This window comes from Aspergillus bombycis, assembly GCF_001792695.1.
Source record: "Aspergillus bombycis strain NRRL26010 chromosome Unknown contig00027, whole genome shotgun sequence".
In the NCBI taxonomy this organism is placed as follows: domain Eukaryota; kingdom Fungi; phylum Ascomycota; class Eurotiomycetes; order Eurotiales; family Aspergillaceae; genus Aspergillus; species Aspergillus bombycis.
The window spans coordinates 260,171-279,928 of record NW_019170029.1 but is presented as its reverse complement, the minus strand read 5'-3'; the positions used below and the strand labels follow the sequence as shown (position 1 = coordinate 279,928).

General features: G+C 50.5%; 8 protein-coding genes across 8 annotated transcripts; 4 read left to right on the top strand and 4 right to left on the bottom strand.

Annotated features, from left to right (window-relative positions):
* Nucleotides 1-524: 524 nt before the first annotated feature.
* On the top strand, nt 525-1,424 carry ABOM_004476 (uncharacterized protein; the record flags this gene model as incomplete). Its single annotated transcript, XM_022531606.1, has 4 exons — nt 525-578; nt 670-711; nt 781-1,236; nt 1,302-1,424. The coding sequence occupies 4 exons, from the start codon at nt 525-527 to the stop codon at nt 1,422-1,424; spliced, it is 675 nt and encodes a 224-aa protein (XP_022390651.1).
* Nucleotides 1,425-1,860: 436 nt separating this feature from the next.
* Nucleotides 1,861-3,788, bottom strand: ABOM_004475 (CoA-acylating methylmalonate-semialdehyde dehydrogenase; the record flags this gene model as incomplete). The annotated part of the gene is made up of 3 exons (XM_022531605.1): nt 1,861-2,277; nt 2,342-2,979; nt 3,047-3,788. The coding sequence occupies 3 exons, from the start codon at nt 3,786-3,788 to the stop codon at nt 1,861-1,863; spliced, it is 1,797 nt and encodes a 598-aa protein (XP_022390654.1).
* Nucleotides 3,789-5,499: 1,711 nt separating this feature from the next.
* On the bottom strand, nt 5,500-7,423 carry clxA (calnexin; the record flags this gene model as incomplete). The annotated part of the gene is made up of 6 exons (XM_022531604.1): nt 5,500-5,994; nt 6,049-6,078; nt 6,114-6,701; nt 6,763-6,893; nt 6,953-7,235; nt 7,298-7,423. 6 exons carry the CDS (start codon nt 7,421-7,423, stop codon nt 5,500-5,502), a joined length of 1,653 nt encoding a protein of 550 aa, XP_022390653.1.
* A 931-nt stretch (nt 7,424-8,354) lies between these two features.
* mde1 (methylthioribulose 1-phosphate dehydratase MDE1) lies at nt 8,355-9,193 on the top strand (the record flags this gene model as incomplete). The annotated part of the gene is made up of 3 exons (XM_022531603.1): nt 8,355-8,489; nt 8,547-9,022; nt 9,079-9,193. The coding sequence occupies 3 exons, from the start codon at nt 8,355-8,357 to the stop codon at nt 9,191-9,193; spliced, it is 726 nt and encodes a 241-aa protein (XP_022390648.1).
* A 731-nt stretch (nt 9,194-9,924) lies between these two features.
* Nucleotides 9,925-11,949, top strand: ABOM_004472 (sorting nexin 1; the record flags this gene model as incomplete). Its single annotated transcript, XM_022531602.1, has 6 exons — nt 9,925-9,958; nt 10,022-10,081; nt 10,145-10,632; nt 10,690-11,070; nt 11,125-11,727; nt 11,788-11,949. The coding sequence occupies 6 exons, from the start codon at nt 9,925-9,927 to the stop codon at nt 11,947-11,949; spliced, it is 1,728 nt and encodes a 575-aa protein (XP_022390647.1).
* Nucleotides 11,950-12,447: 498 nt separating this feature from the next.
* On the bottom strand, nt 12,448-12,942 carry ABOM_004471 (mitochondrial 54S ribosomal protein bL31m; the record flags this gene model as incomplete). Its single annotated transcript, XM_022531601.1, has 1 exon — nt 12,448-12,942. One exon carries the CDS (start codon nt 12,940-12,942, stop codon nt 12,448-12,450), a length of 495 nt encoding a protein of 164 aa, XP_022390650.1.
* Nucleotides 12,943-13,327: 385 nt separating this feature from the next.
* ABOM_004470 (flavin reductase family protein) lies at nt 13,328-14,224 on the top strand (the record flags this gene model as incomplete). The annotated part of the gene is made up of 2 exons (XM_022531600.1): nt 13,328-13,388; nt 13,449-14,224. The coding sequence occupies 2 exons, from the start codon at nt 13,328-13,330 to the stop codon at nt 14,222-14,224; spliced, it is 837 nt and encodes a 278-aa protein (XP_022390649.1).
* Nucleotides 14,225-16,057: 1,833 nt separating this feature from the next.
* On the bottom strand, nt 16,058-19,155 carry ABOM_004469 (putative ubiquitination network signaling protein; the record flags this gene model as incomplete). The annotated part of the gene is made up of 2 exons (XM_022531599.1): nt 16,058-17,370; nt 17,427-19,155. The coding sequence occupies 2 exons, from the start codon at nt 19,153-19,155 to the stop codon at nt 16,058-16,060; spliced, it is 3,042 nt and encodes a 1,013-aa protein (XP_022390715.1).
* Between the last annotated feature and the right edge of the window lie 603 nt (nt 19,156-19,758).

The window sequence follows — 19,758 nt, the reverse complement described above, 5'->3', positions numbered from 1 at the left end:
CTGGACATGCACAAATACGTAATGACTATGGTGACATTCCAGCTTCACATGACATGATGGTCGTGTGGCAGCATTTCCATGAAAGATGCAGATACCTTTTTTTTTCTTTCCCATAGGACGTTCCGTGCTGAAACAGGCATCTTTGTTTCAACGTTGGTTTGGCAATTGGCGCCAAGCAGGTTCCTTGACCAGTCGAAAGCCATGGCGTCGAGAAGGTAGATTAAAGTCCGGAGTTCTACGCAGGAGCAGAAGAAGAAAGAACACATGCACGTGGTAACAGCCTCGGAGGTTGACATTCTGGGCAGGTCATGCCTAATCTGGTAGTGTGTGGAGGGGCGTGACTGGAACTCCCCGGAAAGGCACATGAATGTGACTTCCCTGACTTCAATCTATTTAAATACCCTCTTCTTATAATCTCTCACCACCCCAGTAGTAGTTCCCTCAATTTATCATCACCTGCATCCTCCTTTTTCTTTTCTTGACTTGTATACTCATATCTCTTAACTAACCTACCCCGCATCACCATGGCTTCCCCCGCAGACATCACCATCAAGGACCTCAGTGGAGAGTGGACGATGGTATGTAGAGGCCCTTCAAATCCAATTCCGGAACACTCCAAGTTCAGGGAGAGTTTCGCCGTGATAGAGTCTGACCCTTGTGCGTGTTCAGGACAAAACCCTCTCCAACCCCACTGAACCCATTCTGGCCCTGGTAAGTTGCCCACAAGCAAAGGTATATCTAGCCTTGACTAAAGCAAACCGCTGACGTCGTCGTGAATAGCAAGGAATGGGCTGGATGAAGCGTAAGGCTCTCAACATCGCAACCGTCACCCTGACGGTCCACCAATACGCCGACGAGAAGGACCCCAAGGTCCTGCACGTCAACATCGACCAAACAGTCACTGGAGGTATCCCCGGCACAACTGAACACCGTATCACCGACTGGGAAGGGCGGGAGCACGAAGACCACGTCTTCGGCAATGTCAGAGGTCAATCCCGCTTGATCCGGGGCTCGAAGGGCGACGATGGAAAGTTCCGCCCTAATGTGGAAATCGCTACCAAGACCGATGACGAGAATGTGAAGAAGTTCTTGAAGGGCGAGATTCTGGCTGATGGAAAGGATACTGAGGGCTTCGTTGCCGACAACGTCGGTGAAGAGTATGGTGAGGGCGAGAGTCTTTTCCTCCAGAGCTTTGTACAGAACCTGGACAGCAACGGCGGCTGGACTGCTGAGCAAGTGCGTATCCCCGGCTACTATGCATTCGCGCGAGACCACTGTGGATACTAACCTTGACTTCTTAGATCTGGGGCTTCGAAGTGATCGATGGAAAGCGCTACTACACTCGCCGTGTTGTCGTTGCCAAGGACGGCAAATATGAAAAGGCCCGCTTTGTGTACACCTTCATCAAGCGCAGGGGAGAGTAGAGGTCATTTGCATTAGCGTTGAATGAATTTCCTTATCATTAGCCTTCAGTTGTCTAGACCAGATCGGGCTTGACTCCGAGACTTGAGTTCAACCCAGATCTACATGAACATCAGCCACAGCTGTACCTACCAAAATAAATAACCCGTCACATATTTATAACCTTCACTGGTTCACTACAGTAGCGTACAAGTCACAGTGGGTACAAAGTAATGGCATTGATATCATTTTGACTAGTATCCCGCAAGGCAGGCACTGGTTGGAGTACTCGGCTGTAATTGCAGACCAAGCACCCGCATTCCTTAGGGTATATACACAGTATCTTCATCGCCGAGATGAGAATAAACGGACAAGGACAATTTCCTATAAAAGAGAACAAACATCAAAATAAACCCTGAAACTCGATAGACTTCATTATTTTAACACTCCACGGTCAATTTAGTGGTGAGTGGGCATCACAACATGCGCCTTGGTGCTGACAGCATCCTCGCTCCGCCACAAGCTCGTCACAGTCTTCTGCTGAGTGTAGAACTGCAAGCCAGGCTTGCCGTAGAATGTATTAGCTCCGCCGCCGGCGATACTCTTCTTGTTGCCAGTGAAGGAGAACATGGGAAGAGGGACCGGGATGGGGACATTGATGCCAACTTGTCCAGCCTCAATGTCCTTCTGGAAACGTGAGGCAGTAGAACCGGAGCAAGTGAAGATGGCAGCTCCGTTACCATATTCATTCTTGTTGATGAGGTCGACGGCATCCTCAAGAGTAGGGACGCTAAGACAGACCAGAACAGGGCCGAATATCTCTTCCTTGTAGCAGGTCATCTCAGGGGTGACATTCGTGATGATGGTGGGGCCGACCTTAAAAAGCACCGTATGTCAGGAATGGCGTCATCGTGTATCAAAGGAGAAATGGTTCACTTACAAAGTTGCCGTTGGGGTACTTCTCAGGCTTGTAGCCCCTTCCGTCCAAAAGGATCTTTGCGCCCTCCTTCTCTGCACTGGCAATCAAATCTTCGATGCGCTTCTTGCTCTCCGGGCTAATAACAGGGCCAAGGTCGGCTCCCTCTTCAAATCCGCCGTTGACATTCAATGCCTTGGCACGCTCTGCGATCTCAGGGAGCCATTCCTCGGTCTCGCCAACCATGACCACAGTGCTCAAGGCCATGCAGCGCTGGCCAGCAGCGCCAAAAGCTGCTCCCACGATAGCATTCAGGGTGTGGTTCTTGTTGCAGTCGGGAAGAACAGCTGCATGGTTCTTGGCTCCCAGATTGGCCTGGACACGCTTGCCATTGGCAGAACCCCGAGTGTAGATGTACTCACCAGCACGGTTGCTACCGACAAAGCTGATGGCCTTAATGGCAGGCTCATCAATGATGAAGTCAACGGTCTTCGCAGAGCCATGGACGATGTTGACAACACCAGCGGGGAAGCCAGCTTCCTTAGCCAGCTCCGCCAAGATCATGGCAGCGCCAGGGTCGCGCTCCGACGGCTTAAGGATTAAACAGTTACCCGTGATGGTAGCAATGGGAATGCACCAAAGAGGAATCATTGCGGGGAAGTCTGTGGGGGAGCGGTTAGCCTCGGAGGGAAGAGCGGTGGATCCTCCACGAAGCAAGGGGAAACTTACTGAAGGGGCAAATAGCTGCTACCACACCCAAGGGCTCCCTGTAGCTTCTGGTCTCCATATCTTTAGCAACTTCCAACACCTCTCCTGTAAGCTGCGTAGTAATGCCGCAGGCGGTCTCGGCAACTTGCAACCCACGGAGAACATCACCCTTGGCATCGGCAAAAGTCTTGCCCTGTTCGAGAGTGATAGACGCAGCGAGACGGTCCCAGTTGGCACGAATCAGACTGACGAACTTGAACATAATCTGCTGCCGGGCAATCACGCTCATTGCCCGCCATGCTGGGAATGCCTTCTCGGCGGACTCCACTGCCGCCCGCAGTTCCTCATCTGTACTTTGAGGGACACGGGTAACGAGATTGTTGGTGGCGGGGTCATGGAGGTCGATCCAAGTTGTAGCCTTAGAGGCGACAAACTCGTTGTCCAGAAAGTTGGCCGTATCAATTGGATTAGCAATCTGTTTGTGGTCCGTCGGGTACTCGGTAGCGGTAGTAGCCGCGGAAGTAGTTGCGGGGGTCATTTGGCGGGCGGTGGCGTGCAGTCTGCGCACAGCAACGTTGGAAGCGGGAGAAGAAGAAGTAACAGAGGAAGCTCGACGAGCAAGAGCTGAAGAAGAAGACATCGAGGCAGTCATTAGAGAACGCGACGTTGCTGACCTGGCAGACGATGCGTTGGCAAGACTCGTGCGGGGAGATGCAGCGCGGAGTGTGGGGAGAGAACGGGCAAGGGACCGGCGGGCGGCCATTGTGACAGAGAGATCGAAGGGGGATAGATAGGTAGAGAGTAAAGAATAGAAGAAGCAATTAATGGGTAGGAGGATGCGTGAAAGGATAGACTCCTGAGAGGGGGGAAGAGGTCATAAATAGTGATCAGCTACCAAGGGGAAGAGGAATGATATAGTACATTTACTGACTGGAACCCCCATCCGATCTAGGTGTCGCTGCTTTTGTGAGAGTGGCACGTGATAGCTCCTGAGCGCCTCGGGTCACTCCCCGAGGGTGCTCTAGGCACGCTCCAGTGAACTCCGGATTACTCGCCGAGTACCTTTTGCTGCTCAGCTTCCTGCCATATACCAGTCCACGTGACAGCTGTCTACCCCGGAGCGATCAGGGCACGCACTGGCCTGATCCAACCACGGTCAGCCTTGCTCAATGAGCCAAAAGCGGCGGCATCTGGGACCGAATCTAGACTTCGAAATGCTCAGCTGCTCATTACTTTCTCCGTTTTGGAGAATCGATCCCAAGGATTTCCCGATACGATCGCCGAGGGCAACCGATAACGCTGCTCGGCGCTACGGGCCAATCACTACCTCCAACCAGGAGCTACTTGCCGAATTGAATGCAACCAAACGAAGCAAGTTCAATCATACTACTACTAGTAGTATGGATTTCCCCGCGGAGTATGAATCGATCATGTTTGCTTGCCGGAGACCATTTTACATCGTCTGCAGTTTTCCCAATTCAGAATCAAACGGCCCCAGTCTATCAATTCATTTGGGAATCACCACAACAAGAAAAGGGAAAGTGAATTGAGAGAAGACAACATAGACTGATCTCTGATCCTGCATGAAGCCTTGCATATACCTGGTATTGAGGAATTGATCATTGCAATCTACAGCTCCTATATCTATGTCAACCACATCATTCTATAGCGCTTCTACTTACACGGAAGCCAACTCATCGGTATTACTATGTGCAGTGTCGATCTGATCTTTCTTTGGTTTACTGTACAAACCTTAGCCTAGCTCACAGGCCCAATCGCTAGCCAGCCGATGTCTGGATATGAAGATGTTCTATCGCATTAGGTTTGAACCTCCAGGAGCCGTTGTACTATCATTATAATTACAATTGACTCTTTCCTTTTTCTTTTTTTTTCCATTTGCGATTCTGACTCCTCTTTTTTTGAATGGTCAGTGGTGTGTATAGCGTTGATTGCGTACTTCAGCATCGGACAGTGAGGAACATTGTTCGAAGCAGGATTTCTTTGTGACATGGGTAGAAGGTTGGTTGGTTGCTATATTAAGAACAAAGAATCAAGGATTAGCCCTCAGCTACTCCGTACTTTAGATTATTCTACGTAGTGCTACCACAACAATGGATAATCTTGCTATCTTGGCTTGATCGTTCATGGACACTTATATACGATGAGGCGAAAAAGGCCATGAATTCCTAATTCAGAAGACAATAATACGGCGGATATTTTGAGGGTAGCCGCAACGATTTTTAAAGTAAAGAACAAGGCTACTTTACAAGCTCCAGCAGAAACAGTTCCCTATCTGCATGCTCTCATATCTCATCAAAAGTGGTATGATTCCCTCAACGCTTACCACAGAAGACCGTTGGTTGAACGTGCAATACACGTCGGGTATGATGTCAAAATTGAAAATTTCTGGGTTTAACTTTATTTGCTTCTTCTTACACTCGTCCTCACTTTCCCACGGGTATCATATCACAATTTTACTGAGCAGAAGAACGGGTGGTACGCTTGCTGGCGCCGCCCTTACCCGTGTCCGCAGAGCTGCTGACAGCCTCGCTAGCCTTCTCCTTGGCAGCACCTGCGGCCTCCTTACCCTTCTTGACGGGGGCAGGGGCGGGGCTGCTGGCCTTGATGGCACCCACGATGATGAGGACCATCGAGAGAACCAGGGCTCCCAAAGTACCGGCGACCTCAGGGGCTTGCTTAACAGCGTTCACAGGGTCCTGCTTGGCAAGTCCAACAAAGTGGTCGACCTTCTCACGGACGAAAGTGACGGGGTCTTCCTTGAAGCTAACACTGGTGGAAGGGGCAGTCTCCTCCTTCTTGGGCTTGGAAGCCTCCTCCTCGGCAACTTCAACAGGGTGCTTGACATCGAAGGTCTCCTTGCGGAGCTTCTCAGCATCCTCGGCGGAGTGGCCAATGTAGATGTTGTCGAACAGGATGTCGTTCTGCATAGTCCAAATTTCAAACCCAATCTAGGGAACATTAGCTATACGAGACGCAAATAACCCTAGAAGAGTGGTACTTACAGCGCCCATAGGCTCGAAATTGGAAGGGGTCTTATCTTCGAAGTAAGCCGGGTTGGCGATCTTACGGGGAGCCCAGGGGCCTTGTAGGCGGGGTTGTCGATCATAGGAGCAGTCCACTTGCCCTTGTAGGCAGGGTTCTTCTTCATCGGAGGGCTCCAAGGGCCACATCCAGAGACGTCATTGCACTTAGGGTTGGGAACAGTGGGGGGAATCCAATCGCCATCCTCTTCATCATCCCAGTCCTCAGGCTTCTCGGCCTCGGGGTCGGGGATGCTGGTGGACTCCTCCTCAAGCCAGTCCTCGGGCTTGGTGGCTTCCTCGTCAACAATCTCATAGGGAGCTTCCTCATCCCAGTCCTCAGGCTTGGTGGCCTCAGGGTCAGGGATCTTGACATCGTCAACCCAATCGGCGGGCTTCTTATCCTTGGGGTCATCGATCTCCTTCTCGGGGTTGACAGAAGGGTTGAAGTCTTCAAGCAAGGTGCCGTTCTTGACAGCCTCGCCATCAATGAGGATCTGGAAAGACTGGTCGGGACGAACAATCAAGGTGTACAAGGAAGTGACCTTGTTGGTGCGAGCAGCAGGAGGAGCCTTGAGGTGCTTCTCCTCGTACTCGCCAGTCTTGGGGTTCTTGTGGCGGAAGATGAAGTGGACCTGATGATATATGAGTCGTAACTCGGAGAGAGGTAACGGAGAAGAATTTACGAGAACGTACCTTGTTGGTAGCACCGCACTTGTCGGGACCGAACATGATAACATAGGGGGTGGCGTTAGAGAACTCCTCGGCGTGGAGCTTCTTGTTCTCCTGTAGAAGCTTAAGGTAGGCACCACCGCAAACGAGGGAGTCTGGCAAGATGTAGATTAGACACGGAATGTTTTAACAGCTGTGTGGAACCAAGGCTTACTCTGAGGCTTGACCTCGTACTGGACAACCAAGGTCTTGCCCTTGTTATCGATCTTCTTGGGGAATTTCGCCGAGATGGCATGGTGGGCGGCAGGGTTCTTCACGACGAGACCCTTGTCTCCGTCGATGCCCTTGAAGACCGTGGGTTCCTCAACGGACCATTCACCGATGTAGGCCCAGTCCTCTTCCGTTTGGGAGTCATCCTTCTTCGCATGAGATGGTGTCCACCGAGATTCCCAGTCATCGGTGAATTGCTCGAGGAAAGGAGCTTTGAGGGTGGTAGGCTAAGGCGCTGTCAGCAAGCCACGCAGGGACCGGGCGCATAAACAACAGGGGGATAACCTACGGTGAAAGTCGGCTTCTCGACGACAGAGGTAGCATCGGGGTTCTTCTCAGCCTCCTCAGCATGAGCATAGCCCATGAGAGTGGCCGAAGAAACCAAAGCGGAAGCAACAGCTGCGTTGAAACGCATGATGAATGATACCGGGCGCTCAAACTAAGAAGCCCGACTCGGTAGTAGCTTTAGGAAAGAACGAAACAAATAAGCAAACGTTCAAGCAATTGATCCTCCGTAGAGGTTCGAGGGGGGAAAAGAATGTCCAGATGGAAGCGTACCACAAACTAACCGCACGACGGAAGGAAGAAGAGAGAGAGAAGAGGAGAAAGAGAAGACCGGTGTTGGGGAGGTTGATTATATGAAGCTGGGAAGGTAGCTTAAGTTCAATCTGGCCTCTTCCGCTGCCGCTTGCCCCTTGGGGTAAAGTTCCACCGGCCCAAACAGGGTTAGTGGCAGATTCTCCAATGTTCTATTCATTGATTCTAAGAACCATTTCATTGCTTTGTTTTGGGCTCTTCCTTCTTTACTTGGTACTAGTAGAGTCAAGGTCTTAGCGTCCCTGTATGTTATCAGCAGTACTCCATACCTACCACTCATGCCTTTCATATACTTACCCCAAACATGATGATCACTCTTCAAATATTGAATTTCAATTCAACCAATGTAAATATTAAATATTAAATATTTATTTATTTAAAATGAGATTTTTTTTCCCTTGGTTTTTTCTTAATTTTGTGATTATTTGCAGGTCTCATATACTACTAACTATCCTTGTAAATGCCGATTGCGCGATCTCCCTCCCGCTACTGCTAGTCAATTGATCCATATCCAGAAAAAAAAATTGGAGTTCTTCAAGTTGCCCCTCTCCCCGCCGACGTTCTTTTCACCTCCTCATTTCTTTTGCAAAACTTCAGACCACAACTATTCCGAGTGTCAACTCCAATTTTCTTACCTCTTTCAATCTGAGGAGAGGGCCCTTTGTTCATTTCTCTTTCTTTGTCTGTCTCTTACGTCCCCCAATCCCTCCATCCCGTCTCTTGAACCCCACTTGACCGGTCAGCGCGTCATGGCCCAGCAGGTCGAGAACACCAACAATGACCACCTGGTCCAATCTTCCGACCCGGAGCACCCGTCCAACTTGATCCCTGAACTCTGTCGTAAATTCTACAACTGGGGTTGGGTCACTGGCACTGGTGGTGGTGTAAGTGATCAATCGTATCGCTTATTGAGATAGTCCATGGAAACTGATCCGATGTAGACTTCCATCCGACAGGATGACCACATCTTCATTGCACCGTCTGGTGTGCAGAAGGAATTAATGAAGCCAGAGAACATCTTCGTTCTCCAGTTCCCCACCCCCAAATATCCCCCCTCCGAGCGCAAATATATCCGCAAGCCACTCGATCTGAAGCCCTCGGCCTGCACTCCTCTGTTCCTGGCGGCCTTTGAGCGTGGTGCCGGCTGCTGCATCCACACTCACTCCCAATGGGCCGTGCTGGTGACGCTTCTAGTGGAGCGTGAAAAGGGCCCCGGAGGCTACTTTGAGATCAGCAACATTGAGCAGATCAAGGGTATCCCTCGCGGTAAGGGCAAGGGTATGCTGGGCTTCTTTGATACTCTGAGAATCCCAATCATTGAGAACACCGCCTTCGAGGAGGATCTCACCGGAAGCCTGGAGAAGGCCATGGAGGAGAACCCCGACACCTGCGCCGTTCTTGTGAGAAGACATGGAATGTGAGTATTACCCGGTCCCTCTTTTGGCAGCTGTGGGAATCTAACGGGTTGTGTAGTTACGTCTGGGGAGATAATGTTGCCAAGGCCAAGACTCAATGTGAAAGCTTGGATTATCTGTTCCAGCTTGCTGTGGAGATGCACAAGCTCGGTATCCCATGGGTTAAGGAATAGATGAGTTTTATATGCAAGGGGCTTGATCTCCATCGTTGAGGACCTTGGGGGGGGGGGGTCGTGCGAGTCGACTAGGTTGAGACGCTATGTCCTGAAGATACCACCATTATGATAATGATGATTTGATATGTTGGGAAAAGAAGATATATACATTGAAAAAGCGTTATAAGATTCAAGCCTTTATTTGAATATATCCTGGAGCCTAAACTATGCTGCAGCTTATCCCTATCGAGAGCGTAGAGGTTGTCCGTCGCCGGGAATACAGAGGAGATCCATAGGACTCGTATGCATGTGGACAACCAGGCTTAAATATATTCCAACCAGTAGCTCCCGTTAGTTAACTAGGCTTACTTCATAGCTGATTACCTAACACGACTGCATCCCCTTTCGAGACATGAAATCGTACATCCATACCAACTATGAATTCTAAAAAGACAAGTACGGAGCTAAAAAGGTGGATTCAGGCATTGACAGAGCGGGGGAGAAGGCAGCCCTAATCCGGCGGGTGACGAAGGTTGGCCTTTTCCCAGTCCTGACGGCGCGGATCATCTGTCCAACTTAAACTTACTAGTCGCTTCTCCGACTCCATCAACATCAATTGTGTTCCTCTCAGGACACCACCTCGATTTCCCTCGTTTCCCCCCCCACCGACATTTTATTGTCGATTTCCAATTGATATTCACGCCCTTTAATCTTCCCCCACCAATTGCAATCCATCCAATCATTCCCTCATGGATCTGGACACAGGTGACTCCCCGTGGGGCGGTAAGCAGGCAATCATGAACAATACAAGCGCATCGTATTCGACATATCTAACCCCAAGTATAGACGTTCCCTCGCAGTCCACCGGCAACCACGGTTCGTCAAGGCCAGAAACCGAAGATGCCAGTGCGTTCCTTCCAGAACTTAGATCCCTGTAGCAGCCCACCTCCTAACCGCATCATCCCGCAGCCCGGGAACAATCGTCACAACAAACCACTTCGACCGGTCCTCGTTCTCCCGTACGGCGCGGTCCGCGAGGTGTCCGCAAGATCAGCGCACATGCGACAAAATTGGAAGCAGTGGACGATACCCTGGATCCGCTAGGTCCTCTCGGGGACAAAGCCGACGAATCTAGTCCTGCAGCGGTCGAGCAAGCACCTGTACCGCCTCAGAAGGAAGCATTTACTGGGCGCAATGTTCGGCCCACATCATCTGCGTCTCAGACGTCTAGTGGTGCTGGTATGGTCGATTCTGTGAACCTTGAAGAAGACGGTGCGGGTTTTAGAAACCCTCCTCCGGTACAACCACCAAGCGACGCGGACAGCGCGAAGAGACAATCGGAGCCTAGTATTAGTATTGAGAAGGCAGCGAAACCGACTTTCGAGATTACCGTCGGTGACCCACACAAAGTGGGAGATCTAACGAGTAGTCATATTGTTTATCAAGTCCGAACTAAGGTAGATCATCTGTGCTTCCGAATTTGGACTGCGTTGATATGCTGAAACTGGATCCAGACTACTTCTAAGGCCTATCGCCAGCCCGAATTTGCCGTCAGCCGCCGATACCGTGACTTCCTTTGGCTCTACAATTCAATGCATAATAACAACCCTGGCGTCGTCGTCCCTCCTCCTCCGGAGAAGCAGGCAGTTGGCCGTTTCGATACTAATTTCGTTGAATCCAGAAGGGCCGCACTGGAGCGCATGCTTAACAAAATTGCCGCGCACCCTATCCTACAGCATGATGGGGACCTGAAAATTTTCCTCGAGAGCGAAACGTTTAATCTAGATATCAAGAACAAGGAGAATAGGGAGCCGGATCTGGGTCAGAGCAAGGGTATGTTTAGCTCCTTCGGTATCAACGTGGGTGGAGGATCTAAGTTTGTTGAGCATGATGATGTAAGTCCGTCTTCGTTAGGTGCTGTGGACTCGCCAGGTTAACCATCACCTTAGTGGTTCCATGATCGAAAGGTTTACTTGGACGCCTTGGAGAATCAGCTGAAGGCCCTGATGAAATCTATTGACACCGTAGTTGCACAACGGAAGGGGCTTGCCGAAGCTGCTGGGGACTTCTCGGCATCCCTCCATGCGCTGGCAGCTGTTGAACTATCTCCCGCCCTCTCATCCCCTCTCGACGGGCTCTCGGACCTGCAGTTGCGCATAAAGGAACTGTATGAGCGCCAGGCCCAGCAGGATGTCCTCACGCTCGGCATCACCATTGATGAATATCTCCGTCTGATTGGAAGTGTTAAGACCGCCTTCTCTCAGCGGCAGAAGGCGTTCCACAGCTGGCATGCAGCTGAGTCAGAAATGCAAAAACGCAAGCATACGCAAGAGAAGCTTCTCCGGCAAGGAAAGACACAGCAAGACCGCCTAAATCAGGTCAATGCCGATGTGGCCGATGCGGAACGCAAGGTCCATCAGGCGAGGCTGTTGTTCGAAGATATGGGCAGGCTGATGCGGAATGAGCTGCAGCGTTTTGAAAAGGAAAAGGTGGAGGATTTCAAGTCCGGTGTAGAAACCTTCTTAGAAAGCGCTGTTGAAGCCCAGAAGGAGGTATGTAAACGCAGTCTTAATGAACAGACTTCTTTGGTTACTGATACTTTCATTTCACAGCTCATCGAGCTCTGGGAAACCTTCCTATTGCAACTGGATGCGGGCGAAGAAGGTAACCCCTTCTATGCCCCTGCGGCTGTAGGGGATGATGCTCCCGCAGAGTCGGCGCCAGAGAGGACTACTGAAGCTGCCTCGAGTGCGGCTACCGAGGATGAAGCATAGGTGCTCACATATTACCGCTATGACCTTTTATTGCCCTGTACCAACGGAAGGTCGCCGTCCCCTTTATTCCTTATTTGACTTGTTCATCGGCCAACCGACGGGTGCCAGTCATTGTTACAATGCGGCGTGGTGCGCGAATTGTTTCCTGAATTTATGGCAGTCTCCTTCAATTTTGCAGTCGGAATTACTGCGTTAACAATGTATCGATACCAGTAACTCGGAATTAATTCGAAATGACTTCTCTCCCTTGATGACCTTATCGCCTCGCTTCTTCAATATGCCTATGGCGCGACCAATAGAGGGTGACTCACACGCATGCAAACTTTACAAGTTACTAAAGCTATCAAGAAAGGTAGAAGAGACAACCCTGGAGGCACGAACTCTCAATGCTGGAATCCCAACCAAATGGTATGATGTACTGTACATGAAAGCTTCAAAAGATGTAGACCATAAACGATGAGTAAATTATACAGAAACACCCCATAGTCCCGACATAACTCAGTTCTTCTTCTTCCCTGATGCCTGATCTTCCTCCTGACCAAACGAACTGATCAAGTCCAGCAAGTTATCGTCTTCTTCCTCTTCAGCAGCGGCTCTTGCCGCAGCCTCAGCCTGTTTATCCGTCTGCTCAGTCTTCTTGCTTGCTTCGGCCTCAGTAGGGGTATTCGCGTCCCAGCTCCGTCCAAATTTGGCTCTGAATGCTGCCAGTCGACCGGCCTCGTCTTCTTCGACATTCATCAACTTGCTCGAGGATGGGTTCCACAGTAGGGAATTGCGCGTGTCACGGGTGGAGCGGTAGACAGGGGCGGGAGACGTCGTGCGATGAGTGAAGGTGCTGCCGTCCGACAGAGTGATGAGCTGGGTGAAGGTGTAGGGACGCTTAGGGCGTCGAAGGAGAGTCGCATGGCGGCATTGCGAACAGATGAAAGTGGTGGAGGTCTGGACCCGGACAGCGGTGACCGCGCTGCGGCGGAGCGGGATGCTGAGTGGCATTGTGAAGTAGAGGAAACAGACGGATTAAATTGAAACGGACCGGGAGGATAGGGATCTGGTCGAGCTCGAATCAATCTGGAATGGCTGTTCGGCGGGATCAGTTTATCGGAGGTTCTCAAGAAATTTGGCGGATCGGACGACGTTACGTAAGCATCAACGGGATGCCTTTTTCTTTTTCGGGGAAATCGGAGCATTTGTCTCTCTCCAGTTGTCTTGTCGCGCATTCCGCAAGAATGCTCGTCAATTGAAACGTTTTTGGATTCATATTCTCTAGAGGTTCATAATGACTCTGGAGGGATTCCATGGTTTTGTCGCCAGTTTATCTCCTGCTCTGTTACCCGTCGTTCCTTGAGCCGTTGAGCTTATCCGCTCTACACCCGGCGGAATGAAGCTTCCATACTCTCGACCTGCGGTTTCTGTGAACCGGATTGTAGGCCAATTTAAAGGTGGGACTTGAGTGTGCTCTTCCTTCAATGGATCCTTGCTAATCGTTCTTGACGGTCCAGGATTTCAATGTGGCTCTACTACTCTGCCTCTCCGAGCACAGCAACGGCACTCCAGCAGAACAATCAGCAGCGCTAAAGCGACATTTTCAAGTACACGGCCTCAACCCAGCAAGGAAATCGACACCCCTGATACCGGGAATCTCACACTCTCTCTATCGGACCAAGTCCGCCTGCTGATGAGACGAGTGCCCTACCCCGTTGCCATTATCACGGCCACAGACCCCCATGAGCCTCTCGACAAAGCCTTCCGCGGAATGACCGTTTCATCGTTCAATACCGTGACACTAAACCCGGAGCCGGCTATCTCTTTCAACGTACGACGACCATCCGAGACACTGAGCGCCCTTCAGTCGTCCAAACGATTCCTTGTCCATCTATTAGCCCCCAGTCAGACGACAGCAGCCCTTGCTCGGGATTTCTCCAAAGGCAACCATAACCTGTCCATCGCAAGCGGAAAAGGCGACTTCGAATTCGTGCCGCATACCTCTACGTCTGGTGGGGAGGCGCCCCCCAGACCGCTCCCACTGCTCCGGAGGAAGAAAGCCGCGGATGCACCGGAGGGGAATTCCCTCTCAGATATTCCTTTCGTGTTTGAATGCCAACTTCATCCGAAGGAGATTGAAGTTAACGACCATACTATTGTGGTTGGGACCGTTGTAAGGGTCCTTTCGGAGCATTTGACGAGTCCAGAGGCGATTGCTAACGCGCACTCCGTCACCGATCTATGTTTAACATATGCCAATACCCGATTTTGGGAAATGGGCCATGATATTTAGACTTGCAGCTGGGAGTAGCTATATCTGAGTTTCAGGGCGATATGCTTTCCGCCTCAAGCTCATATGTTTGGGCTCTAGATGGATTCGGGTTCCATGACCCCCTGGTTTGGCGGTTTATATGTCATAACCGACATTAGAGCCTTCAGAAATGGTGCCTGTTCGCGCAACTATGTATATAATATTTTCCTCTCATGGCAATTCTGTATATTATGCTGATACAAGTGAGACCATCACCAATCTCTTTGCTTTTGTTATACCTGAAACACCACAATTGGCACATTATGATACAATCAGACATCCTACACTGATACTCCCTTTAGATAACTACCGTGTACACCTAGAATAAGAAATCCTTTTAATCAACAGAATCCATACGAATGACGTCATATCTAGAATAGCTCAAACACTATACCCAAGGCCAACATAGCATGCGTCCAGCGAGTAATGCGGACATCAAACCAGCTGAAGATTTCCAGAGGAAGAAACGCTTCTTTGGCCATCGCGCTCGCTTACGCTGCCCTAGAAAAGCTCGGGTTCTCGTTCAATAAGGAGCAGGAAAGTCTCCCTAAGCCATTCATCGAAGGCCTCAAGATAAGTTACAGGGAGAGGGAGGTGCGAGACGATCACAAGCGGTCAACTGCATTGACATCTCGATGGAGCCCACACAGCAGACAGTCTGTTCCTGGTTCGGCCGTGTATCAAAAGAGAAGTCAGTGGCCTCTGTCTCACTTGTAGGGTATATTCTAATTGTGCCTATCTTCAATCAACAGTTAGCAAGGGACGCTATTTCGCTTCTCAGATGCGTTCAGCACACTGTGTATGATGACCTCAGAACAAATATCCCATACACCTTGCTCTGCACAAACATCACTCGCAAAGACCACTCATACAAAGTTGGTTAGTAGCTAGTGTTTCGCCATGTGATGTGTAGCTCGAGACTTGACACAGGATTCGGTTGAAAGACCTCAATGACAGGAACACTGATCCAGATGTACTTCGAAGCCTCACATTACAAAAAGAACCGGCAGCTACATGGCATGACTTGGAGCCAAGTACAGAAGTAGTAGCACTTTATCCACTTGAAGAGGCCATTGAACATGCGAGGAACATTAGCGGTCACGTTGGTGAGAAGCGGGCTCTGGTCACTGGAAGCTTCCGTCTCGTTGGTGGCGCTCTGTCGATTCTTAAGGGGTAGGACATTGCGCTTGGAAGAGCCACAGCTAACTAGCAAGATGGTGAACTGCATCTAAAGGTTTAAAAGGGGAAAGAGGACCAGTAGAAGGGAGTCACGTCATCTAAAGTTTTGGTCCGCTGATCAAAAACCTTGTAATGGCAGGCTGTTACTAGTATAGAGGTGACCAGACGTCGTACTCTTTTTGGACACATTAAGTGCATGCAGAATCCGGTTTACGATAGCTTAGTTCGACTTCAGCGATTCTCGTATACCGGAAAAAGGGCATGTAGAGCCAGGTTTCCTTCCCAGGAATAATAGAGCAGACTTGACTGAGGCCCCGTGATAAGCAATCATAATTACATACTCTCTGTTTAGGGCAGGAAATCCGGTCACAGTTGCGCCGAACTACTGTAATACACTACGTAACCCAACGTACGCACGGATTATAGGGCGAAAAGTCTACACAGGATACACGATTTTATTGATCACAGGCGAAGTAAAACCAGGGTGAAGCCGCAGGGCTAGATACATAGAGTATGGCCTGGGAAAACCAAGACGATTGGAGCGCCATGCCGGACAATCAACGCAAGCAGAAAGGGGACCACATATAACTTGAAGTACCAAGCAGCATAACGACCACACTGGAGGTGTTTAACAGCCTAATGGCCTTTTCCAGTTGCAGAGCTGGGACTACCACTGCCGCTACCACTTCCACCACTTCCACTGCCACTAGCACGGCTGCCTGCCCTCGGGAACGGACTAGAGATTGGTCTCAAACCCAAGTTTGGAGCATTGCTCTCGGAACCGGAACTCCTTCTCTTATCGACCACCTTCTCAGACAGATCAAACTGGAAGGGAGGACGACGGCTCGAATCAAAGAAATCAGAACCATAGAGACTGCTGTGGCCCGATCGATTGGAGAAAGACCGGTCACGGTGAATGAAGTCCGATTCGAAGGGGGAGGCGGTATTGATGAGAGGCGAGGTCGGGAAGTGTTGCAAGTACGACGGCGCCTGCGTTGGACTAGTCGGGTGGGACGACGTGGGACCAATGGGGGACGAAGCATGCTGCAGAGGGCTGGACTTCAAAGGCGGGAAGCTGAGTCCAAGCAATGATCGGTTGCTGGAAGCGCTCGTCGTCAGAGCGCCTAGGGACAGGGTGGGTGCCTCGCTGAGGGGGTTGGTACCAGGTAAATTGCCCTCGGGAGTGAGCGGGGCCGAGTCCAAGAGGATCTGTTGTTGTTGCTGCTGCTGGAGAGCTTGCTCGATAGCCACACACTGTTGCCAAAGTTGGTTGGTGCGCAACTGATACTCCTGAACTGACTGGCTAATGCTCGCAAACTGTTCATTGAAATTCGCTTCGAGTTTGGCCTGGTCTTGCTCTCTAGCAAACTGTTCCGCAGCGCGACGCTCTCTCTCGTTGAGTCCCTGTGCGTTAGCAGAGACGATACGCTCATACTGCTCATTAACCCTAGTACGGCGACCTTGAAGACGTTCCCGTCTCTGAACCGTAGAGGTCAGATCAGACTCTAGTTGTGACACCTCACGAGCAGCAGCCGATCGAGCGCTGGCCACATCGTCCTTGGCTGAATTGAAGAGCTCAAGTTCATGTTCGTACTTGGCTTTTTCTGCCGACCATTCTTTAAGCTCCTCCTCTGGGATGTTCTCCAAATTATCCAATTGGACCTCCAAAACAGCGGTAGCTTCTTCCGTTTGCTTGATGTTCCGTTCCAATTGCAAAGAGCGCTGTTTCTGCCGGTTTTCATCCGTGCCACTATGGAGACGATGGTTAAAATTGTCCAACTCTTTCTTAATCTTTGAAACGACAAGTTTATGATCGTTCTTGGCCTTTCTCAACCGTGCGCGCTTCTCATTGAGTTTCAGTTCAGCGTTGACGATGGAATTTTTCAGCGTGGTCGTTGGGGACGATGGCCGATAGGATGGCTGCGGTGGAGTAGATACCGAGGAAACTACTGAGATAAGTGTTAGACTACTGAACTGTTTCCCTAGAGGATAGAGGTTATCTCACCTTGTTCTGCGTCATTTGCGATCGGTGTCTTCACACTCATGACGCAGATCTCTTCCTCCGTGTCACTGCGCAAAAAAGAGCAAGTGTAGGCACAATTGGGGGCGAGACCAGATATCTCACCACGCCAATGTACTACACTTGAACCTTTGGCTGCATCCTGAACTTTGCAAATCGAGACTGTCGCCCAAAGTGCGCCATTGATACAAACATAAAAAGGTTCCGTGTCTTCGCCCAACCGTCCAGATTCACAAGAACCGGAAACCCCAGCATCATCTGAGACGAGATCACCCGCCGCAAACTTAATAGATGAGCTATCAACATCGGTAATCCAAACAAGACCATCATCCAAAGAAACACCCTGAAGATCCTCCTCGGTCATACTGAGGCCTCGAGCAGTTTTCGATAAGGCCCTAGAATGTTCGTACTCTCGCATAACCGTCACTTTCGTGCTTGCAAGCGCAGCCCAAAACGGTTGGCGATTCCGAACCTGGTTTGCCTGTCTCCTGCGTTTCTTCGCTGAAATCAATCGATCTCTACCATCCTTGTGAGTTGCTGGCGTAATAAGTTGTCCGTCGGCACCGATATAAGAAGACACACTAGTCCCAGACTCGAACGCAGAATCAATTTGAGTCTGCGAGCCAGCAGATGCCTCAGTATCAACACGTTTTCCAGTTCGAGGAGGAGCCGGTGCCCTATTTTTAGCCATTGAACGCCTAGCCATTGCGGTTCCTGCTTGCGCTAAGATATGAACCGCAAGTAAACTCCGGATCCAGCTCGGGGAAGATTGCGGATCAGTGCGCCGGAACTCGGAAGGCATAAGATGAGAGTATTGCGACAGCAAATCGGGACTGATAATTTTCGCGGAGAGAAGATGACCTATAACAAAATCCTGTATACCTTTACTTCGAATAAGATGCAAAACAAGAACAATACCAACACAGAGGGTATTAACCCCCCCATTTTTCCCCGACCCTCCTCCGCCTAGGGTTATGGCGACTTGAACATGGGCTAAGTCGAGGGCGAAATTTTGCGCCCACGTCCACATGAAAAGACCCCAGAAGAGTAGGAAGAATCCATCCATTGCAATCATGGTACCGAGAGATGGTGTTCCGGCTGGACCCTGAAATATATCGAAATTGGACGTCAAAGAGCCGGCCGACGCACCACCTGGAGGCATGAACGTCAGGGAAGCGAACAAGAACTGCACCAGCGTAAGGACCATAGGCGGCAACTGAAGGAGGAAAATCAGAATGGCGATAGTGTCGTACATCGGACAGGATTTGAGGATAGTCGAAGCCAGTTGGAGTGGGTTAATCGAGGTATTCGAGCCTGACCTCTTGGAACTCTCCGTACGACGCGACGCCTGGCCGGTAAGGCCACCATTCTGCGGAACCGCCCCATTCGCCTGTCCGTAAGACATATCCGGGTTACCCTTAGCGTATCCATTCAGACTACCACGTCCGTTGCCATCCGCCTTCGAGCACTCCGCCGTACCGTTGGCCTTTGTCGCCGTCGCTACCGTGGAAGTAATTGCCGTATCGCTATTGGAGCGAGACGAAGGCCAGTCGACTTGAGAGGAGGGTCCAGAACTTGGTGCGGAGCTACCGTTGGCATTCCCATTCAGTTGTCCGTTCGATTTTTGCTTGTTCACTTTCTTGCCGGAGCCGGCGGCGCCATTCTCATGCCGATTGCTATGACTCTTCCTAGCCGTAGCCGATGAACGTGGCATGGACAAGGGAGCCTAACACCCAGGTCCGAGTCAGCTTGGCAGATGGTAGCCAAGGACTTGGACCAGGCGGGGAGTGAAGACGAGACAGTATCAGATACACGGGTAAAGAAGGGGAGGAAGAGAGAGAGGGAGGGGAGGCGACGCAGTAAGTGTGCAGGAAAAGGAATGACGGGAGGGGTCTAAAAGCGGTGGAAGAGGAATGGTTGCGGTAAGAAAGGAAAGGAAAGGGGGAAAAAAAAGAGAATTTGGGATTGAATAATGAGAAGAGAGGGTAAGAAGGCGTGGCGGGGGAGTAAAAAGAGAAGGAAAAATGAATGAGGTTTGGTAGACTTTTGGGTCTGGATAGACGAGGCGGGAAAAAGACGAAACGAAAGGTTGGAACTGATCGTCAGGAAAGAGAATAAGGCAGTAAGGCGACCATAACACCTGTGGCTGCCTCAGGAATCTTACTTTCCGTCTTCAAAAACACACCTAATAGTCCCAGTATGTAAGGTATGTATCCACTGCTTGTATGTATTGAAACTAGAGAGGGTCTTACCATACAGTACAGCACCAACTATCGAATCTGGTTGGTTGCTGTGTTTTATTTTTGGTCTACCCTCT